This window comes from Panthera uncia (genome assembly GCF_023721935.1).
Source record: "Panthera uncia isolate 11264 chromosome A1 unlocalized genomic scaffold, Puncia_PCG_1.0 HiC_scaffold_17, whole genome shotgun sequence".
NCBI lineage: Eukaryota > Metazoa > Chordata > Mammalia > Carnivora > Felidae > Panthera > Panthera uncia.
This window is the reverse complement of record NW_026057577.1, coordinates 31711760-31735636: the sequence shown is the minus strand read 5'-3', so window position 1 is coordinate 31735636 and position 23877 is coordinate 31711760. Positions and strand designations below refer to the sequence as shown.

Below are 23877 nucleotides of genomic sequence, written 5' to 3'. Positions count from 1 at the left end.
TTAAGTTTATCGGGAAACCCGAAACCCTTCTCCCTTGTTGCTGGTTGGCAGCTGTTCTCATTTCATTCCTCCCCATGTTTGCTAAGGTTATGCTGCTGGATGTAGCTTCTTTGCTTTCTGTTCTGATGTCTTGGGGAGTGGGATAGAGACCTCCCTGTCTTAAATGGATTTGGTTAGCCTGCTGGTGGCCCCAGTCAAGGAAAGCTGTAATATGGGTGTTTTTGGTGTGGTACAGGTCTGGTTTAAGTGGCTCATTTGCTACCCTCTCAATTTGGATGTCCTCAAGCCTTTATTGTTACTTAACTTTTTGTAGCCTTAATGAGGCAATCTGACTTGAAAATTCTACAAAAATCATGGACACATCTCTACAGAACTCAATCATATATTCTAAGAGTTTGTCAACACTCAGTGTGACCATCTATCATGGCACTAGTCCCTGTCTCATAGCTGGAAAAACCGTGCACAGAGCGGGAAGAGCCAGGCAAACACCATTATTTTTTTTTAAGTTTATTTATTTGAGAGAGAGAAAGAGCATGTGCAAGTAGCTCTTGTAGAGAGAGAATGAGCATCTCAAGCAGGCTCCATATGTGCTGTCAGCGCAAAGCCCGATGTGAGGCTTAAACTCACACCGTGAGATCATGACCTGAGCTGAAATAAAGAGTTGGACCCTTAATCAACTGAGCCCCCCCCCCCCCCCCGGCACCCCTAGGTGCCTGGCAAACACCATTATTGAGGGCTCCACCAATAATGGCAAACACCATTATTGAGGGCTCTGTGGAATCAGCCCTAAGCATCCCACATATATTCTTTCTTACTCCTCACAGTGAACTCTCTGGAGTGACTACTCTGAGCCCCATTCTGTACATGGGCCACAGAGGTTATTTTCTCAAGTTCTAGGAGATATCATGTGGTGGAACTGGAACCTGTGTCTTCCTCTTGCTCACCCGCTCCCTTCTACCACCGCACTGGACAGCTGCCCAGGTCACCTAGATGTTAGGGGCTTGTAGCTCCTTCTGGTGAACCTAGCAGTAGAAGTGAAGAAAGCAAAGCACAGCACTACTTAGTAGGTCTTTTAATACTGATGATGCCAAATACTAAGTTAAGAGGCAACAAATTGGGATGGCCGTTATACTTAGGTGAAATAAGTCTTGGGTGACCTCGTGTTGTTGTGCATGTTGGCTGCGATTAAAGGTCCTCCCACGATGGTAGGGGAGGGTCCCCGGACCAGTTGTTTCCTTGACCGCCTTCTCTGCACTTTGTTTTTCCATCTGCCTCATTTCCCATTCAGGTTTGCATGCTCCTGAGCACCTCCACTGCTCTCCCCTCCCCACCAAAAGGGAGAGGTTTAAGAATTCCATCCTTTAGAACTGATCTAGAGAGAAATTCTGCCCTAGGAATTTTGTTCCATTCATACCCTTGGATTTCTTCTCTTTCCACTGGAGGGAGCATCCAAGGTGAGGGGCTTTTTCAGCAGGCCTTGGGGAAATTGTAGAGGTCAGGAGTCACCAATACTTGTTTTGAAATAATTCATAGAGCCACATTTGGCCCTAGAGGTAACAGGTGCTGTAAAAAAGAACAAATAGAGCCAATTATGATGTCAGGAACCCTGGGCATTAATGGGGTGGGAAAGAGGATTAAATATTAAAGTACAATATCTTCACACTAGGCTTTTTTAACCCCCTTATTAAATTATGACTTCTGTTTGAGGAAAATAAATGAGAACAAAGGGTATGTTTAGAATATAATCTTTGTGTTTTAAATTTGACTAATGAGTGGTTTTAGCACTTTCATTTGGTTCTCAGTCAACCTGTGTTCAAAGTGTCAATTAACCAATAAATATTATGAAAAAGTCGAGTCAGAAATGGTTGCCACTCCTGCTAATGAGCTGCTAATGAAATTGTGCCTGGGTTGGAAATGTACTCTGGAATCCCCAGGAGTCCCCTCCAGAAAATGAGCAGTAGTAGAGCCAAGGCCCCTTGCCTCTGGGAAATGGGTACGTTTAACTCCTTCATTTCCATCTTGGCATTTTCCCCCCACCTCATTATTGAGTGAAGCTCATTGCCAGTCTTTTGTGGTTAATATCAGTTACACTGAGACTTTTACAGATGCAGTTTTATTTGACTTAATAATTATTAGGTGGGTTTAGAGGACTGGAAAAAATGTTGGGATGTACTGTGATTTATTTCTGACTGCCAGGCCTTTGGCCTCTTGGTGATTCCCTTTCTCTTTGAATTTTCTTGAGCTTTCTTCACCTCCAACACATGTGTGCTCAATGGGAATAGACTGAAGTCTGAATATATTCAAGATTTTGTACAGTTGAGGGGCGCCTGGGTGGCGCAGTCGGTTAAGCGTCCGACTTCAGCCAGGTCACGATCTCGCGGTCTGTGAGTTCGAGCCCCGCATCAGGCTCTGGGCTGATGGCTCGGAGCCTGGAGCCTGTTTCCGATTCTGTGTCTCCCTCTCTCTCTGCCCCTCCCCTGTTCATGCTCTGTCTCTCTCTGTCCCAAAAATAAATAAAAAACGTGGAAAAAAAAAACATTAAAAAAAAAAAAGATTTTGTACAGTTGAGAAAGTAGGGGTTGGGTGGGAGTATATCTTTAAAAAGAGAGAAATGACAGGAATTAGTAGACTGTAACAGTCAACAGGGTTATTGAAAACCTGATTTCCAGCATGGATACAATATTCCAAGTGCTCTGATTAAAAGGCTGTGCTATATCTGTTAGTCTCACTTACTGGGTTTTTGTCTAAGCTAAAGAGGAATTTGGTAAAGATTGAAGGTAGAAATAGAAGGACAGAGGCAATCAGCAGCCCAGGAGACAGACATGGAAAACTCATTGTGCATCTGTGGGTAAAAGTAACTCCTCTGCCCCTCACCACTGTTCTCCTTTACTCCATCCCTGGCTTTAAATTTGAGGTCTCTGACAGGTATCCTGGGCTGGTGGGAAAGTTGCTGCGCATGATTAAAGGGCTGTTGCTTTTATGGGAGGGAAGATGGACAGCCATGATAGGATTCCTAGTTTGTGTGGTCAAAATATTACTCCTTACTACTTTCTCATGCTACCCGTTCCCCTGGTTCAGGCTTTATTATGTGTGATTGGGACAAGTACAATTGCTTTTCAACTAGCCTCCTTGGTTCTTGTATTCCTGTTTTATATGCTGATCTCCAAATGCTTCAAATGGAGTTACTCATAGCACCCTAAATATGCTCATTTCTTTGCTTGCTTGAAAGGTCTTCTCTGGACTTGGAACTCGGAATGTTACTACCCCCGTTTCTTCATTTACTTCCTATTCCTCAATGGCAGCAGTTGGTCTTATTCATGTGGTATTCTTCCCAGTGGCCAACACAGCAAGTGGCCAACACAGCAAGTGGCCCTCAGTGGGTGTGCAATAAGATGTGGTAGAAAGGATGCTTAGAAAAGAGCAGGCTCTTGCCTAACCCTGAGTAAATGCTTGTTGAAAAGCCAGTTATGAAAAGAGACTGACTGTGTCCTCCATATGGTTACTTTGAGCCTTTGTCCTCTACTTCTCTGACTGTAACACAGGAAGTCTTCTAAGTAGCATTGCTAGTCCTTGAAGAACACTGCTCTTGTGAATTCTGTAGGTAGCGGTTGGTGACCACCTGTTGTCTGTCCTCCTTCTGGACTGGGAAGGAGACCGTGCATAGGTCCCAGCAGATGATATTTTGGAGGGTAGTGCTGGAGGGTGGTGGGAGCTGTCAGGGTAGCTGCTCCCTGAGGAAAACTGTGGAGTCTCTTGTTCTAAGGGGCTTTAATGCAGGTGAGGGATTTCCACTCTTGTGTGGAAGCCATACCAGATAACTCTTGGATTCTCTTGGATTCTGTGACTCAAGAGTGAAAATTCAGTTTGGAGAATATTTTAATTTTTTTCTCATTTTTTCATTGTTATGTACTTTTAAAAAATGCATAGATATAACTACAATCCAAACTGGTTTGCTGTATGTTTCACTGTTCATAAAAAAATAAATTTCTATTTGTGTTACCCTTAAAAAAAAAAATAACATTAAGCATTGGTTCAGGGTTCAGCACTCCAGAGAGGTTTGTGCACATTTTTTTTTTTGTTAGTGGTTCAGTTCAAGTTTGGCCTGAGAGACAGGATAGATGCTCATTTGTGTGAGGCAGGGATCTTGCCAGGACTTGTTTGGGGGTTTTGAATAAAAAAGCAGAAGGAGAGGGCTGTCGTAGTCATGGCAACTGGGCCTGTAAAGTCTCAGCTCTGACCAGCCCTGGTTAGGGGCTGGGAGGCCCTAGTGAGGTGAGTGGCACTGCTTCCTGTTCCTTAGTCCTCCTATTCTTAGATTCTGGGGGTGGCCAAGGCAGGGGGCTGGCATTCAAACTGACCTTTCTGGAAGCCTACTGTGCCTGATGTTGAGCCTGAGCTGTAGACACGAGTAATTGGTTCTTGCCCCTCAGAAACTCAGCATAATCTGGTATTTTTATTCTTGTTGACACATACCCATAGGACTTGATAAATAAGATGTCTTTGTTTCATCCTGGTTGACATTTACCTTTTTGGGGCTGTTCCCTGAAGCCCTTTTAACTTCTTCAGAACACTGACACAGTATTTTCTCATTTGTTCTTCACAACAATCTAACACATTAGTGAAAGCAGACACAGTAGATTCTTTTCATTTGGCACAGAAGGGCATGAAGATTCAGAAAGAAAAAGGAATTTGGCTAAATTCACCCAGCCTTCAAAAGCAGAGCTGAGTGGGTAGCAGAATTCCAGGGCTCATGGTTGCATGGCCAGCTCTCATCTGAGCAGGCCGTGTCAGGATAACCCTTGATTATCCTGCTTGTAATTGCATCCAGGTAGGACTTGAAAGAGTCTAGAAGTCTGTGGAGGGAGAGGTTTCCAGGCACAAGCCTAGAGAGGACAGCCCATACTTTTCACCCTTCCCAAAGCCATGTACCTGCTGAGGCATCTAATGGCAAGGCAGAAACAAGAGCACCATGGCATCCATCTGCATTGGCCCTGCCTCTGCTGAAGCAGGGCAACCAGGCTGCCTGGTATTCTCACTGTGGGTACTAGCCAAGGAGGACCCTATCGTTGTGAGTCCAGGTAGAGCAAGTTTCTCATCACTAGGAACTGGGATGAGTTGGGACAAACACTGACCATGCAAAATTTGTCAGGTGAAAGATCTTTTCCAGTAGTCACAAATTGGCTGTGGGCTGAATTCCACTTAGAGATAAAATTTGTTTGGCTTTTATATTTTAAAGTTTGACGCTTTTAGAGGGAGCATTTTTCTCAGCCCTCACCACTGTCTTTTGTAGATGGCCCTTCTCATTCATCTCTCATACTTGCCTGCCTCCTGTGGACATTTCTGTTGGCTCCTACCCCTTGGTCCACTGTTTGTTACCTGTGCTTCTACCAGGGTTCCTCTTGCCCAGGTGGAGGAAGAGGCCTTTATGGCCTCAGGCTTTCTTTGGTCCATTTTCTTCTTCTTCTTTTTTAAGTTTTATTTTAGAGAGAGAGTGTGAGTTGGGGAGAAGTCTGGGATCATGACCTGAACTGAAGTTAAGTGTGGGACACTCAACCGACTGAGCCACCTAGGTGCCCACATTTTCTTCTTCATACCATACTCAAGTATCCTGGGGCTGTGTAGGCTCTGTGCTTAGCTCTCTCTGTCTTGGCCCCTAGAAGTATTTGGTGTCACCTTGGACTGTACCTGATAGACTAATTGCTATTCTGGGATTCAAAAGGAGAAGGTAGTGCTTTATCCAATAAAATGAATTTTTTAAACATTTTAATTGAGATACAAATTATATGCCATAAAATAAACTAATTTAAAGTGTATAATGGGAATAATTCTCAAATGTCCTAGAGAAGGTTGGTAGAATACATGGGTAGTTTTCAGACTGTGGTGTTTGATGGATAAGAAAAAGTTTAAAAGCAAATTTTTGAGGAGGTGTCTGGGTGGCTCAGTTGGTTAAGTGTCTGACTTCGGCTTGGGTCATGATTTCATGGTTTGTGGATTCAAACCCCGTGTGGGGCTCTATGCTGACTGCTCGGAGCCTGGAGCCTGCTTCAGATTCTGTGTCTCCTGTCTGCCCCTCCTGCACTGTGCTGTGTGTGTGTCTCTCTCTCCGTTTCTCTCCGAAATAAATAAGCATTAAAAATTTTTTTAAAAAACAAATTTTAGACACGAAGGCCAGCTTCTTTACTTTGCTAAGAGGCTTAACATGAAACAACCGACTATCATCCATCATAATCATTTGCTCATTTTATAAAGGGGCATTTAAACACTAAAAAGGTAAAAACTATGTAATTTCAGGGAAAAAAAAGAACTGTTCATTGTATTGGACGCTTTTAAATTCCTTGTTTCAGGACCATTGGAATGAATTGTCACAGTAAACAAACCACCGCAAAACTTGGCTTAAAACAACAATAATTTCTTTTTGTATAGGTCTGTCTTAGAACTCTAGAAATAGTTCACATATCCTTTGGATGCCCCAAATAAACAATTAAACCAACCAGTGTGTGAATGAGTGGGAACCACAAAACAGAATACAGACACAAACAAGTGAACCAAGTATTACACGTTAATAACATAATCACATTACAGTGGGTGAGGAAGAAAGGAAATAACCTAAGTGACTTTGTGAAAAGATCTCTTGAGTAGATACTGTAAAGTCATAGATAAAAGAACTCACATAAATACTGTAATCTAGTTGGGTAAATGTGTTTCTCATAGGGGTATGGGCTAGCAATTTTGAAAGTATATTTATGTTAGAATTGAACAGTAAATACATTGCAGATAGTAAGAGCCAAGTTTCTCTCTGTTGGAGAAAGAAGTTACAAGTAAGGAAAGAGAGAAGACAAATGAACTCTGTGGTGTTAGATTGAAATGTGAGATGTCATTATAAACTTGAAGTTTTTAATAAATATACACATAGACAAAGAAATAGGGATGTGTATATGAGCGTATATATAAATGTATACACATACACAAATTTCTTAGTTCTTTCCATTGACAGGGTCTAAAAGCTATGATAACCTTAGTTGTAATGAGCATACCTATGACCCAGATCTTGGTTTCTAAATACTACTCTTCAGTAAAAGAAACAAGGGTTCCTTGAGAAGTAGTTGATTCTAGAGGAGGGGAAGGAAAAGACAAGATGAACTCGGGACATCTTCTGAAACCAGAAAGTAAGGAAATAGTTGAAAGAGAAAATGATGGGGGAAAGGAACTTGTTTAAGGAATACAAGAGCCAACCTGAAAGAATTGCTAATTGGCCAAGCTGAAATAACTGGGCAACAAAATAAATAATATAGAATTGAATTACAACTCACAGAATAAAATATCCACAAGACCATACTGGTCTAAGTAAATAATTAAATAGATGGAGGACTGACAGTTTTTCCTTGTAAGGAAGTTGCTTTTTCTTTCTTTCTTTTTCTTTTTCTTTTCCTTCTTTTTCTTTTCTTTGCTTTGTTTCTTCTCCCTCTCGCTATTTTATTTGTAGCAAATTTTCTTTATATTTTTTTAGAGATGCATACTGAACATATTGTAATATTTCTTTTTTTGTGTGTGATGTTTCTGTTTGCAACATTGCATAGTACAAAAAGTTTAAGCAAATCTGGCAAAAAGAAACAGTGAAGTCTAAGTGATGTAGATATATGTATTCATTATGCCATACTTCTTACTGTACTTGAAATTTCAATTAAGGTATAAGGAAGGAAGGAAGTAGAAAATTGCCATTAGACTGTCACCAGAGTGGTAATTGTTGCAGAAGGATTCCCCTAATGGTGTGGTTTGAGGAGAAAAGGGATTTGTATAATCTCAAAGTATTTCCCTTATAATTTTTTTTAAGCAATTCAATGGGTTTTAGTATATACACAGTACTGTGCAACCATCACCACTGTCTAATTCCAGAACATTTTCATCACCCAGAAAGAAACCCCGTTTCCATTAGCAGTCATTTCCCTTTCCTTCCTCCCCCTTGCCCCTGACAACCAATAATCTGTGTTTTTTGATTGGCCTATTCTGGAATTTCATTTAAAAAGAACTGTATGATATGTGACGCTTTATATCTGTCTTCTTTAACTTAGCATAATGTGTTCTAGGTTAATCCACGTTGTATATGTCAGTATTTCATTTCTTGAGTATTCCACTATTTGTATATACCACATTTTCTTTATTCATTCATCAGTTGGTGAACATTTGTGTTGTTTCCACATTGTAGCTATTATAAATAATGCTGCAATGAGCATTCATGTACAAGTTTTTGGTGAACATATGCTTTTAAGTTTTCTTGTGTATATACCTAGATGTGGAGTTGTTGGGTTCATATAGTAACTCTTTGTTTAAGTGGTTGAGAAACTGCCAAGCTATTTTTCTCAGTTTGGTAGTTTGCTATGATTTTTGTTTACTATAGTGGAAAAGCTCAGTAGATACTACTTTTATTAGTTGATCAAGGCCAACATCAACAGTCATAAGACATATTAACACCATACACTTTGTGACATGATGTGCTAGGAAGAACATTGCATCATTTCTTTGGTGATTCTGTCAAGGATGCATGACCTCAGTTTAATCATGAGAAGACACCAGACAGTCCTGAAAAACTGATCAGTATTCCTTGATGGTGTCAGGATCATGAAAGACACGGAAAGGTTGAACAATTGTTGCAGACGATAGGAAACTAGGGAGAAATAACAACCAAAGGCCATATAGGATCCTGGAACAAAAAAGGACGTAGTGGAAACACTGGTAAGGCTTGAAGAAGGATCTTTACAGTTTGGTTAATGTTACTAATTTCCCAGTTCTGATAATTGTCTCTGACTGTGTAACATATTAATATTGAGAAAGGCCGTGTGAGCAATGTATGGAAATGATTCTTTTTGCAGCTTTTGTGTAAGTTTAAATGTAGTTGAGAGTAAAAAACTAGGAAAGAAATCCAGTTTTGTATTCTTGCTCAAGTTTCTACAGATCAGCTAGACCTGGTTGACCGTGGCTACATTGAGCTGGGCTTAGCTTTGGTCTACAATTTGGGTCCAGATTTGCTCCATGGGTCTCTCATGTTTTTTGGTTCAGAATGCTAGCGAACATTTCTCCTGATGATGGTAGAATTCCAAGAGACAGGAAAAACATATAAGCACATTTCAAATCTCTGTGGCACATTTGCTAACATCCCCTTGGCCAAAGCACGTCATAAACCGCGTTCAAAGTCACGGGGTGGGAAACTCAACCACTAGTAGGAGGGACTGCAAGGTCACATGATACAGGGTGTGGATACAGGCAAGAAGGAAGAAAATTGGTAACAATAATGCAATCTACTATAGATTTTCCACCCTTGGAAAAGCAGGAGTTGTTATCTGGGTCTTGGTTTGTGATTAAAGTCAGTGACAGATTCCCAATGAGAGTCAAAATTCAAGTGTGATATGACCTTACTTAATTTGGACAGAGTTTCTTCTTGATATAGTTTCTTCAGGCTGCGGTTTGTCCCCAGAGAGCCAGTGGTAGGGAAATAGACACTGTAGGCTTTGCAGGCTTGTTGGCCTTTCAGGATCCATATGGTATTTTTGGCCAGTCCCCTTGCTCTCCACATTTCAATCCCTGACTCTTTACCTGGGTGTATCTTGTAACTTTTTGCCTCTACTCTTTCTGAGTGTCCTGGTCCCTTTGTAGAGGCCCTAAAATGATGCAGGTCAGATTGCACTCTAACTTGGCCTTTTTCCCAGGGGGGTGGAAACATTTAAAATACTCTGATTTTCTGCTGCCTCTGCCACTGTTGCTGCCATTGCTGGTTTTGTGTATCTTAAATGAGCATAACCTGTATTTTAAGTTAATGCTATTGTGGTTGTTCTTGCCCCCTGTGGTGGCTTATGTGAAGGGAGTAATTTTGGAATTTTCCCCAAATAAAATAAATTGGTTCACACAAGATTCTAGTCTATTCTTTGGCCACCTTAACATAGTATATATAACCTGTTATGTTTTGAAACATTTAGTCATGTTCTTTTTTTCTTGTTCATTTCTAATTTTGATCAAAAGTCTGAAAATTGAAAATGCTACTGTTACTATTTTTATTATTATTACTAGCATTACTACTACTACTAAAAAAAAAGATTAACATGACTAATTATTAGGAATCTACTTGCCCTACTGAAAATCTTTGTTGGCCTTTCCATTCACGTCTAGATCAGCTAGGATTTTCTCTTTTTAATTTCTAATTTTAATTATTGAGGATTTAATACTAGGCCATATGATAGGCCCTGGGGATAAAATGGGGACTGTTTATATTTACCAGATGAATAAAAAAACTAAACTAAACTATAATCACTAGTTGTGGTAATTGCTATAAAGAAAAGTTTCATGGTACTGTGAAAGAATTTAGGGAACAGCCAGATCTGGTTTGGGGAAATAGAGGATGCCTCTCAGAGGAAGTGACTGTTAGCTGAGATTGGAAAGATCAGGAGATGGAGGCTGGGGTTGGAAAGAGCAAAGCAAACAGCAAGTGGAATGGCCTCATGGTAGGAATGAACATGGTTTTTTTCATGGAATGGAAAAGGGTCAGCGTGGCCTCAAGAAGGAGGAGTGGATGAGACAGAAGAGGCAGGCAGGAGCTAGATACCAGACGGCCTCATTGAGCAGTGTGAAGACTTTCATCTTTCTTTGGAGAGTAGTAGGCCATTAAAAGGTTTGAAGCAGGGGAGTGACATAGATTTGTATTTGGGGGAAAAAATACCATTCTTTGTAAAGAACAGTTGGACTGGGAGCTAAGAGTAGATAGGGAAGGGCAGCTGGAACACTATGGCAATGTCCTGAAGAGAGATAGTGATGGTTTGGACAAGAGCAGTGGTGAGGAGGACAGCATGAAGAGACAGCAGGAGGGATGCCTGGGTGGCTCAGTTGGTTGAGCATCTGACTTTGGCTTAGGTCGTGATCTCATGGTCCATGAGTTCGAGCCTCATATTGGGCTCTGTGCTGTCAGCTCATAGCCCACTTGGGATCCTCTCTCCCCCTCTTTCTCTCTCTCTCTCAAAAAAAAGAAACAGTCAGCAGGAAAAATCACTAGGTTTTGGAGACACAATGGGTATGGGGGATGGTGATGTAAAGGGATTATCAAGGATGATCTGCTTTAACCTTCTGCCCAGGAAGATTTTCTGTTGTTTCATCATTTTGGAATTTCTCCAGGTGAGACACCCTCTCCCCTCCAAACATTGAGAGATTAATGCTACAAAGTTATTTCATACCCCATGATCGTAGGAATAGGATAGAAGTTGCTAGTTCCTTGTTGTTCTTGCCACTAACTGGCCTCATCTTCTCTTTGGCTGCCTTCACAGCCTTTTCAATCCTCCCTTCTTCTTTTGTTCCTGGCCTCCTGAATGTAGCCTGTCAGTTTGTGTGTCTGAGTCTTTGCACACACAGCTCCATCTATTTTGGATTCCCTGTTTTCCCAGTCTGGGTCTCACTTTTTGCCTCGTTTAACCCCCGGTTTAACCTTATTCAAGAAGCCTCCCCAGAGAAAGTTTTCCCCACTCTACTTTGGATATATTTGTTTTAACCTTGAAGCATTTTGGATGGTTTTAAGGTTAGCAAGAAATCATTATGCGCATACACTCATGTACTTAAGTTCCCATTAATTTTTTTAAACAAATATACGGAAACTCCTATTGAAGTGGGGCAGCAGGAATAGAACAGAATGTCTTGGCATGGTGTTTCCCTGGCTCCTTCGTTATCTGATGGAAGCACAGTGGTTGGTGGAGTTCACTGTGGTTCTGCCAGAATGGAGAAAACTTGAATTCTTGCTATATCATTAGCCTTTTATACTTCAGGTTTACCTGATCATTCTGAAAGAACTTGTGCTATATGCTTCCCTTAAAGGAATTTTTTTAGATTGTCATCCTTTTTGGATCGTTGAATCAAATTCAGCATCAGCAAGGCCATGCCATCATCTGCCAGGAGAAAGGAGAGTCGAAGTTGAGGTGTCAGAGCACCATTTCTTCTAGGTTTCCAGTATCTTGAAGAATGCTTTCCCTAAAATTTTCTATCCCTGTGGCCATTAATATTCCTTTTTGTAATTTTAGAATCTACCATAGTGGCCTGGGAGATAGTAGCTGCTTGGTAAATGTCAGTTGTATGAATGAATGGATAAATGTAACATTCCACATGTAGTATGTGATCTTGCACACTTTATATTTAACCAACCTTTTAAAAAATTCGTATTTCCAGCATAAATAATATACAGTGTTATATTACTCTGAGGTATACAATATAGTGATTCAGCAATTCTATATATTTACTCAGTGCTCATCATGATAAGTGTACTCTTAATCCCTTTCACATATTTTGCCCATCATCCCACCCAACCCCCTCTGGTAACCCTGAGTTTGTTGTCAGAGTCTGTTTTTTGGTCTTCTGCTTGTTTTTTTTCTTAAGTTGCACATATGAGTAAAAGCCTATGGTATTTGTCTTTCTCTGACTGCTTTATTTCACCTAGTGTTATACCCTCTAGATCCATCCATGTTGTTGCAAATCGAAAGATTTCATTCTTTTCTGTATCTTAGTAATATTCTATTGTATATATACACCACATTTTTTAAAGCTTTTTTTTCATGTTTGTTTATCTTTGAGGGGTGGGAGAGAAGGAGAGAGGGAGAATGAGTGGGGGAGGGGCAGAGAGAGAGGGAAAGAGGGAATCCCAAGCAGTCTCCTCGCGGTTAGCAGGGAGCCTGATGCAGGGCTCGAACTCACAAACTGTGACATCATGATCTGAACTGAAGTCAGATGCTTAACTTACTGAGCCACCCAAGTGCCTCTCTACCGCATCTTTTTTATCCATTCATCTGTTGGTAGACACTCAGATTATTTTCATATTTTGGCTATTGTAAATAATGCTGCAGTAAACATAGGGATGCATATGTCTTTTCAAATTAGGGTTTTTGTATTCTTTGTGGAAATACCCAATAGTGGAATTTTTGTATTATATGGTAATTCTATTGTTAATTTTTGAGAAACTTCCGTACTGTTTTCTCTTGGTGCAGGGGTTACCGCTTTGCATTTCCACTAGTAGTGTATGAGGTGCATTTTTCTCCGTATCCTTACCAATAGTTGTTTCTTGTGTTTTTGATTTAGCCATTTTGACAGGTGTGAGGTGATCTCTCATTGTGGTTTTGATTTGCATCTCCCTGATGATGAGTGATGTTGAGCATCTTTTCATGAGTCTTTTGGCCGTCTGTATGTCTTCTTTCGTGAAATGTCTGTTCATGTCTTCTGCCCATTTTTCAATTGGATTGGTTTTTTGGTGTTGGGTTGTATAAGATCTTTATATATTTTGGATACTAACCTCTTATCAGATGTATCACTTGCAGATACCTTCTCCCATTCAGTAGGTTGTCATTTTGTTTTGTTGATGGTTTCCTTCATTGTGCAGAAGCTTTTTATTTTGATGTAATCCCAATAATTTACTTCTGTTTCCCTTGCCTCAGGAGACATATCTAGAAAAATGTTGCTATAGTTGATGTCAGAAAATTGCTGCCTGTGCTTTCTTCTAGGATTTTTATGGTTTCAGGTCTCACACTTAGGTCCTTAATTCATTTTGAATTTATTTCTGTGTATGGTGTAAGAAAGTGTCCAGTTTCATTCTCTTACTTGTAACTGTCCAGTATTCACATCACCTTTTGTTGAAGAGGCTTTTTTTTTTTTTTGCCATTGCATTTTTTTTCCTCCTTTGTTGTAGATTAATTGAACATGTAATTGTAGGTTTATCTCTGAACTCACTATTCTATTCCATTAATCTGTGTCTTATTTTGTGCTGGTACTATACTGTTTCGATTACTACAGTTTTGTAGTAGATCTTGAAATCTGGTATTATGATACATCCAGTTTTGTTCTTATTTTTCAGGATTGCCTTGGCTATTTGGAGTCTTTGTGGTTCCATAAAAATTTTAGGATTATTTATTGTAGTTCTGTGAAAAATACTGTTGGTGTTTTGTTAGGGATTGTAGTAAATGTGTAAATTGCTTTGAGTAGTATGCAGTTTAATAATATTTGTTCTCACAATCCATGACCATGGAGTATCTTTGCATTTATGTATTACAGTTCTTAGAGTATAGGTCTTTCACCTCCTTGGTTAAATTTATTCCTAGATATTTTTATTATTTTTTGTATAATTGTGAATGGGAATGTTTTCTTAATTTCTCTTTCTGCTACTTCATTATTAGTATATAGTATATATACTAATATATAGTATTAGTATAGAAATACATCAGATTTCTATATATTGATTTTGTATCCTATGACTTTACTGAATTCATTTATCATTTCTAGTCATTTTTTGGTGTAGTCTTTAGGGTTTTCTGTATATAGTATCATGTCATCTGCAAATAGACATTTTACTTCTTCCTTACTGATTTGGATGACTTTTTTTTCTTTTTCTTATCTAATTGCTGTGGCTCGGACTTCCAGTACAATGTTGAATAAAAGTGGCAAGAGTGGATATTCTTGTCTTGTTCCTGATCTTAGGAGAAAAGCTCTTAGGTTTTTCCCATTGAGTATGATGCTCTCTATGGGTTTTTCATAGATGGCATTTATAATGCTAAGGTATGTTCTCCTAAACCTACTTTGTTGAGTGTTTTTATCATGAATGGATGTTTTGCTTTGTCAAGGTTTTTTTGCATCTCTTAAATGAGCATATGGTTTTTATGCTTTCTTTTGTTGATGTGACATATCATGTTGATTGATTTGCAAATATGAAATCACCCTTGTATCCCAGGAATAAATCACACTTGATCATGGTGAATGATTTTTTTAATGTATTGTTGGATTTCGTGGTGCCTCGGTGGCTCATTCATTTAAGCGTCTGACTCTTGATTTTGGCTCTGGTCATGGTCTCATGGTTCATGGGTTCTAGCCCTGCATCAGGCTCTGTGCTGACAGCTCTATCTTCTCTCTCTCTCTCTCTCTCTCTCAAAATAAATAAATAAATAAACTTTAAAAAAATTAAAAAAAATTGTTGGATTTGGTTTGCTAATATTTTGTGAAAAATTTTTGGGGGTGCCTGGGTGGCTCAGTAGGTTGAGCGTCCAACTTGATTTCAGCTCTGGTCATGATCCCAGGGTTGTGGGATTGAGCCTTGTGTCAGACTCCACACTGAGTGTGGAGCCTGCTTATGATTCTTTCTCTCTCTTCTTTTGCCCCTCTCCCCTGCTAGTGTGTTCTCACTCTCACTCTGTCTAAAAAAAAATTTTTTTAAATGTAGATTCCTGAACTCCACCTTTAAAACAAAACAAAAAATGTTTGCGTTTGTGTCCATCAGATATTGGCCTGTAGTTCTCTTTTTTGTAGTGCCTTTATCTCCTTTTCACCTATCTTTGAGTAATTTTGTACAATGTGTATGAGTAGCCCGTCCATTCATATTGTTTTTTCAGGTAGTTGATCAACTCTCCTGAGATGGGTGGGCATAGGTTTTTAGTTTCTTTTGATTCCAGTCCTTACCTCCTTGACTTGCTCTGTCTTCCTGCCTTCCAATAAGCCCTGGCCTAGGGTCTTGGGAAATAAAATAGGAGATACAGTCCCTGTGCTCATCAAGGAGAGAGCCTTATAGAAGGAGCCTTATTATAAAGAGAGCAGGATGGTGAGGTGTAAGCTTGCTGGAACAGCAAGCTCTCTGGAGTTTTCTGGGACTGTCAGGGGAGAGGTAAGGAGGATGTCTTGGAAGATGCAGTATGTGGCCATATCCTTAAGGGTGACTAGGTATTTACCATTCACCTGCCCATAACAAAAAGGCTTATTATAGCTCAGTTTAAAGAAAACAGATTAGCTTAAAGATGTAGGTTCTAACTGGGGTTTTTGGTCTTTGCTTTGAAGTATAGAAGCCCTTGCCCATTTGCCTCATTACCTTAATTTGATATGTGTGTGGTATATGTGTGTTAGATGGATGGATTCAGGTAATGGAACACAGCAGGGTCTGGTCTTCATGAATTAATAAATCCTGTTGGCTTGTTACCCAGCCTTTCCATTGCAGTGTCCCTTCAAGGACCATATACCTTACGAGCCCTCTTTGTTCTTGGTTTTTAGGTCAGGCTGTCCCTGTAGGATCCCATGTACGGCTGAATCTCCAGACTGGGGCAAGAGAAGTGAAACTCCAAGAAGAGGACAAGTTCCAAAGTAATTTGAAAGCATTGAAAAAAGGCAAAAGGTATGGTAACAACCCTAGGGACTGGGAGGCGGACAGCACTGATTTTGTAATACTGTGAAAGTAATGACAATGTAATGTTTCTTACCCAAATTCATGTGGCTTTTAAAAAATTTTGAAATTTCGTAGCGTAGAATTTGTGATAGATCTGTCAGGGTTTTGTGGAAGTTTACTTGTAGATCTTTGGAAAGAAATAGTTTGCAAAGCAAATTGATACTTCAGAAAAGGCTGTAGGGGGAATGCTTAACCTGCTTTAAAAATGAAGCTATTTTTCCCAGTACTTTAAGAGCACCCATTTGAATCCCAACAATTCGCCGATTACAGATGAGTCATCTATTCATTAAAACAGTCCTGTTAGGCCTTCTGCTTTGCAGTAATACTTCCTTGGTGAACAATAAAATTGCATTTTAAAGTCTTTAATTCAGACTAACTTTTCCTCTTGTTAGTCCGTATTAAAACAGGCTTCTTATAGTATAAAAGTTCTCCAATGTTAAGAGTTTGCCTTACTTTTAATAACCAGATAAGATTATTTGATTTAGGACAATTTGTCCCTGTTTTTCTGTTCTTTGCCTTGAAATAACAAGTTTTATTTGCATGTTCTTTTTTACATGAGGAAGGAGGAGGAGGCATGGGGTTAACAGGGGCTGCTAGAATTGGGTAATTTCAACAGTTATAAATACCAGTTATGAGGTTTCTAAGACAGGGACAGCAAATTGTGATCTGTGGGCCATATTGGTACTGCTACATGTCTTTGTACAGCCTACAGGGTAAGTTGTTTTTATCATTTTTTAATGGATGGAAAAGTAAAAGAATGATATTTCATGACTCTTAGAGATTTTAATGTCCATAAGTAAAGTTTTATTGGAACACAGCTGTGCTTATTCATTTATGTATGATCTATGGCCACTTTTCTGCTAATCCGGCAGGGTTGAGTAGTTGGGACAGTTGCTGTCAGTAAGGCCCACAAAGCCTAAAATATTATGGGGTCATAACGGAGTTTGCTGCCCCTGTTCTAATACATATAAGTATTGATAACAAATAATGGATTGAGCAAGGCTAATGTTAATCCTTGAATTTTCATTATTTTAACAATATTTTGCAGTTAGATATAAGGTAGAAAGGGAGTTTAGAGACTGAGTATTTACCTGAGTGTTTTCCTTGATGTACTCAACAAAAGGTTATTTAGCCTGTCCATATGCACTTTCGGTTATGTGGCACCCACAATCCCACAGAGCAGCCTGTTCCAATTTAGGCAGTTTTTACTGTTAGAAAATTTGACTACATTGTAATAATATATGAAAATATTTGTCCTCAGGGGTGGCCCAGTTGTTTGAGCATTCGACTCTCAGTTTTGGCTCTGCTCATGATCTCACAGTTTATGGGATCCAGCCCCGTGTCGGGCTCCACACTGCCGATGCAGAGCCTGCTTGGGATTCTGTCTTTCTCCCCCCTCACTCAAAATAAATAAACTTAAAAAAAGAAGAAAGATATTTGACCTCTTAACTGTCACTCCAAACTGAGAAGGATCTTTATTTCCCCCCCATCTCTCTTGATAGGCCTATATCTGAAGGCCATATGATAATTCATTTCTCACAGCCATCAAATAATCAAATTTCATTGTTGTAACCCCTGCCAACCCCCCTCTCTCCCTAGCACACATATATGCACATATTTCAGTGTGTCAGAGAACTTCAGGAAGCCTTTCCTCACATCTATGCCAAGTCTCATTTTCTAAATAAAAAGCTTACTTTATTCTTGGTTTAAGGATATTGAATTAGGATCTTGACTAATTTGGAATATTTTGTTTGTTGGTTTTAATACTGTGGGAAGTTATTTTTCTAGTATCTGATCGTAGGTCTTTGCTGGGAACACTTAATGCTTTATCAGTTGCTCCTGTCTTTTTAGAATAGAAAGCAGAGTCATTCATGTGGTCTGTAATAGATGCACCATAAAAGAGAGATATTTGTCCTCTCTCTTCCCTCTTTACTTTTCTCCTTTGAAATGTTTCTGAGGGTTCTGCTCTGGAGTGGTGTCCAGGGTATATTGGACATACCCTCTTCCTTCTCAGCATTTGTTACTAGTGGCAAACCTGTCTGAACAGCAACCCAAAGGCATTGACAAGGTGGTGTAGGTTTCACTGCTTGAGCTCAGTGAGTCTCTGGCTGCCTTTGGTGGTGACTTCTTCCTGTGGTGGACCTCACCTCAGTCTCCTCCTGATTCATTTCACAGTGTCTTCCTGGCTCTTAGGTACTAGAACGGGAACAGAAGCCAAAGTGCAGGGCTAATTTCTGCAGTTGGTACAGTATTTTGCATATCTCATTATTCTGATTTGGGGAACAAGATGGACAACACCCACAGGTTTCCATCAGATTGTCAAAGAGATTGGTGATCACAGAGTTTTAGGTATCACTGGCTAAGGAAAGATGGGGATAGTCCTTTCAGACTAATCCATGGCAATCTCTCCACTAGTCCTACTGGCTGTGTGACTAGACATCCTGCTACCTAGAGCTGTAATGCCTCTGGACTGTAAAGCCTGGGACAAGGCATTGACTCTGACTTCTTTCAGAGGCGTCTCTTGGCACTGCCAGACTTCATGGTATATTTGGTTCCTAGCAGCAGGGTGTTCTCTTGCTATTTATGTGTTAGGCATTGTTATCTCCCCTGGTTTTAGTCCATATCCCATGTCAGTATCTCAACATTGTATCTCTTTTTTTGCCCTGGAGCAACTGTCTTCTTTGTAGTGATGACCGACAGAGTATATCCAGGTTGTCCCATCTTGGGTTGAGTATCTACCATGGTACAGTATGACATTGTAGTTAAGGGTGTGGCCCAAAGACAGGGCCATTTCCTTGCTCCATTCATTCATTTCACAAAAGACTTATTGAGTGCCTATGTGCTAGGTATTGGAGATATAGTACTAAACAAAACAGGATACCAGCCTTATGGACATGGCAGGAAGATAAACTGAAAAATAAAAAGGCACATAAAGTAATTACAGATAGTGGTAAATAGTAGGGAAGAAATAAACCAGTCAGTCCCTCGGGAAGGCCAGTTTAGATAGGATGGTTTGGAAGACCTCATTAAAGTGATACTTGAGCTTAGACCTGAAGAATGATGGGGATTTAGTCATACAAAGAGTTAATTTTATACATTTAAGGTTAGAGGATCTCAGGCAGAGGCAACAAGAAGAGTCCCTAGCTTTGTCAAGGAAAGACTTTATCAAGTTGAGAAACAAGAAAGTGATTAGGGTGACTAGAGAGTAGGCGAAGGAAGAAGACTAATAGATGATTTGGGAGAGATAAGAGGAGCCAGATCATGTGGAGTTTTGAGATGCATGTTGACTAGTCTTCATTTAACTAGAATTGTGATAGGAAGCCAGTGGAGGATTTGGTGTGGGAGAGTGGTTTAATGTAATTTTGGCAAGATCACTCTACTTGCTGTGTGTATGGGGGATAGATTCAGAGTGGACAAAAGAATTACAGAGACAATTAGGATGTCATTTCTGAAGATCAGGTAGACATACTGGTGAATGAGTCTAGAGTGTCATGATGGAGAGCGGATAGGTTTGGAGATTTAATTTGAGGGTAGTGCCAATAGGACTTGCTTTAGATTTAGATTTAGGGGTTGATGGAAGGTGGTGTGGTGGAATCTGAGATAAAGCCTCATTTTGTGATTTGACACAACTAGGTGCTCAGAAGTACCGTTTATTGAAATAGAAAAGATTGGGAGAGGAACAGATTTATGGGGAGAAACATCAAGACCCATGTTTTAGATGTAATAAGTTTGAGGTGCCTGATAAACATCCCAGATCTAAGATTTATCAGTTAGTTATACAAGAGTCTGGCTGTCACTCAGGGGAGAGGATTGGGTCAAAGATGTAAGTTTGGGCATCATTGCCTAATGGATAAAGAACTAGGGGAGAGTGCAGAGGTAGAGAAGATTGTCTAGGATTGAACTCCAAGGCATTCCAGTATATAGGGTTCAGGTAGGAGATGAGGAACCAGCACAAGAGTTAGGGAAGGAGAGAGGAAGGGGAATAAACATAAGAATGTGGTAACAAGAAGCCAGAAAGAAGAGTGTTTCAAGGAGGGAGAGGTGAACTATGTAAATGATGCTGAGTGGTTGAGGAACATGACATTAGTGAAGAGTCCATTGGATCCAGTTGTTAAGTATTAGTAATTTTGATGAGAAGTATTAGTAGGGAACGGTAAAGGGATCTGGATTAGAGCAAATGGCAGTGTAAATAGCAGTCATGAAGATGAGAAGAGTGAGTTAAGACTATTCATAAAGTTTTACTCTGAAGGAGATCAGGGGAATGGTTTGATAATTAGAGATCATAATTAGTCAGAAGAGTATTCATATACTCAAGGGAATAATCCAACCAAAGGGAGAAATTGATGATGCAGACAAGAGGGAACAGTATAATGATGGGGGTTAAAGCTTTTGCAAAGGAAAGTGGGATCTGGAACTTAGGTTTAATAGGAGCAGGTTCACTGTCATTCATGGTCTTAGAAGGGAAAGCAGAGAATCTAGATTTGGTGCAGGTTAGTGTATAGAGCTCATGAGGGGAATATGAAGGAGTTCTTGATGATAACATCTATTTTTCTCAGTGAAGAATGAAGTGAAAATACCAGCTGAAGATGGTTTTCTGTCTGTGTGTGCAGACACACATGTGCACACTTGTGTGTGTGTAGTAGGGGCTAAAATGAGTGATGGTGAGTGGCCTGGAAGAGTGGCATTTAAGGCAATAAATGGAGATATGAGACATGATGGGATTTGTCCAGACCAAGTATTAGAGGAGGGAGGTGATAATCTGTTCAAGCTGTGCCCCTAAATACTTAGCTCTCTCTTAGGGGTAAAGAGCAGGGCAGTGGCATCTACATGCTGCTGGCAGTGGGTGATGCTTTTCTGGGAGAGGGATTCTCTTCTCTACCTTGTAGGATTGTGGTAATCATTTGAATGAAATATTACTTCTAAAGGGTTAAAACAGTGACTGACACGTGCTTAAGTGCTCAGTAAATGGGAGTTATTAGCGATTATTAGTTTATGAGGATTGAGGTTTAGAGAAGGCAAGTGTTTTTCTCAGAGTTCTAGGGGGTTTCTAAGATGAATCAAAGATGAAATGAGAAATGAGCAAAGCCCTAAGCACATGCCTTTAATGAGATCTGAGGTCTGTTAGGATCTTGACTGTTAGACTGATGTGCTTATCTTGCCCAGAGTAGTCCAGTAACCCCTTACTTCCTCATCTCTGTAATCTCCCGGGTTATCCTTAACCCCTCTCCCCCCAACCGTCTTGTCAAGCACAGACACTACATTCCACACTTCCCTTTGTCCATGTCACTCTTGGTCTGATCTCTCTGTTCACTGACCTAAAATCATTGTTGGTGGTAAAGTCCACCCCCCAACCCATGAATGCCTCCTCTCCAATTAAGAAGAATGGTTGTGGCTTCGATCAGCTCCAGGGGGTTTTGGGAGGATGCCACTCTAGTCTTTGCCAGGTTCCTGAGATTACATCCACATTGGTTCCTTTCCTCCCTCTCCTTAGAGGCTGACTGTGGAACACGGTTGGCTTTGCTTCTAGTCCTTGATATTTCAAATCCATTCCTTTGTCAGGTTGGCACATACCTCCTGCATCAACTCTGGGCCCAGGAGTTGGTTTTAAAGGTGTGAATTTATCTAAACTGTTTTTGTGAAGAAAGGCTGCCTTGTAAAATCAGACCAGACATGCATGGGGGGGGTTCAGGTCCCCATTGATCCATTTATTAGAAGAATATAAATTGGGTGCATGTTATTCCCCTTATCTGTGCCCACTGCCCTCCAGGAGGTCCAGCCCTGGCACATGCTGACAGAACAGCACTGCACAGACATTCCAGACTTATTTCTGCCTAAGTAGCTGGCTGAGAGTGGTCTGTCCATGGTGGGCCTTTGTCTGCCCCATGCCATTTCATCCTCTTTAATAAAATGACCCCTTCTTCAGCTTTGTATTTCTTCTTCTAGCTTTAAGGTAAGATTACCTCTTAGACTTGTGGCTGACCGAAGGCAAAGCTAGGGTAGTGCACTCTGAGTTCGAGCTGGCCATGGCTTACCTTGTTTGGGAGTACCAGCCACCTAGTGAAGTTTCTTTCTTGGGAAAAATGGTGCCTCCTTTCTAACTTTCACCTTCTTTTTGGACAGGCTGGACATAAACGCCAACACCTACACATCTCAGGACCTCAAGAGTGCACTGGCAAAATTCAAGGAGGGGACAGAAGTGGAGAGTTCAAAGGAAGACAAGGTATGTGATATTCTTCCCAGGGAGTTAGTATAAGCCTACAGGATGACCTTGAAGGGAGTCACTTCTTCCACAAGCTCTTAAAATAAACATGGGGTAATGATAATAATATTGTAAAATAATTTAAAAAAATTTTTTAAAGTTTATTCATTATTGAGAGATAGCGATTGAGCATGAGCAGGGGAGGGGCAGAGAGAGGGGGAGACACAGAATCCGAGGCAGGCTCCAGGCTCCAAGCTGTCAGCACAGAGCCCGACACAGGGTTCGAACTCACTGTGAGATCCTGACCTGAGCTGAAGTTGGACGCTCAACTGACTGAGCCACCCAGGCGCCCCATAATATTGTAAAATAAAGTGCAGTTAATGCCAAATAAGTAATCCTTATTGGACTATTTTTTAAAAATACCAATACTGGGAGCATTTCATTATTTAGGATCCAACTTCACATTACATGTTTGGGCCTCAACAAATTGAGGCACACGGCAGAGATAGTTGCACTCTTCATTATCACAGACAAGAGTGAGGAGAATAGAGATTAAAACCCAGACCTCCTTACTTACACTTGGATTAGACAAAAGCTTAAAGGACGGAGGAGCCGGGCTGGGAAGGAAGTCTTGATCCTTGTCCTTTGAACATGTAACAGATGTATTCCCTTTTTCTAGGCCTCATAGCAAATGTATTCCTTATTCCAGGCCTCAGGTTCCTTAAATGTACAATAAGGTGGTGGGGCTGGGGTGGGGGGTGTGGGAAACAAGAGGATGGCTGACATTTCCTCCAGTTTTAAATTTGTGTACAAACTAAGGGAGTGAGAAGGAGAAAGAGGCAGAATTGTAGTCCCTTGGTTATGCCCCTAGTGTCTGGGAGGGCTTGTGGGTACAGGCTTATACCAGCAAGAAATCTTACTTTTTAGATAGATTGTGAACTCATGTGATAGCCAGAGAATGTCACAAATTAGTTTTTATATTTCCATTTGAGTCCTCTCCTTCAAAGAAGCTCCTCCAGTGGCTACTTTGGAGACCTTTGCAAGTTCTCTCTTCCTTTTGCCCTCATAATTCTCTTTTTCTTTGTTTGCATCTCTGCTGCTGGCCCAGAATCCTGGCGTATCTTGGAGGGGCAGCATCAGGTTATTGACAGCTTCTATCTTAAGTGGAGGAAGCCTTAGGTCCCTCAGATCCTTTTGAGTTAAGCAGTTCTGAGACAAATCAGCCTTTTTCTTTTTTTTTTTTTTTTTTTTTTTCTTTTTTTGGTGTCAAGGAGGACCTAATTAGGATGTGTTAACATGCAGACCAAGTCTCCATGTCTTCACTCATCTTAGTGAAGTCACATCTACCAGCATGGAGAGTGTATATGGTATGAGAAGATGAGTAGCAGGATGGCAGTAGTAGCAGCAGTGGGCATAGGAAGGTGACAGGTAAAATTTCATTCCACCACAGATATATTAACTGGGTTTG

At 40.4% G+C, this 23877-nt stretch overlaps 1 protein-coding gene across 13 annotated transcripts in view; it reads left to right on the top strand.

Moving 5' to 3' along the window:
* Positions 1-23877, top strand: part of SIL1 (SIL1 nucleotide exchange factor) — a 288984-nt gene that overhangs the window by 175172 nt on the left and 89935 nt on the right. For 12 of the 13 annotated variants that reach the window (XM_049649313.1, XM_049649312.1, XM_049649311.1 and 9 more), the window contains 2 exons: positions 16039-16159; positions 22331-22430. In XM_049649313.1, the coding sequence (XP_049505270.1) occupies positions 16039-16159; positions 22331-22430 (221 nt within the window). Of the gene's footprint in view, positions 1-1158; positions 1455-16038; positions 16160-22330; positions 22431-23877 lie in introns of those variants that run through there. The other variant, XM_049649319.1, reaches the window with a different exon arrangement.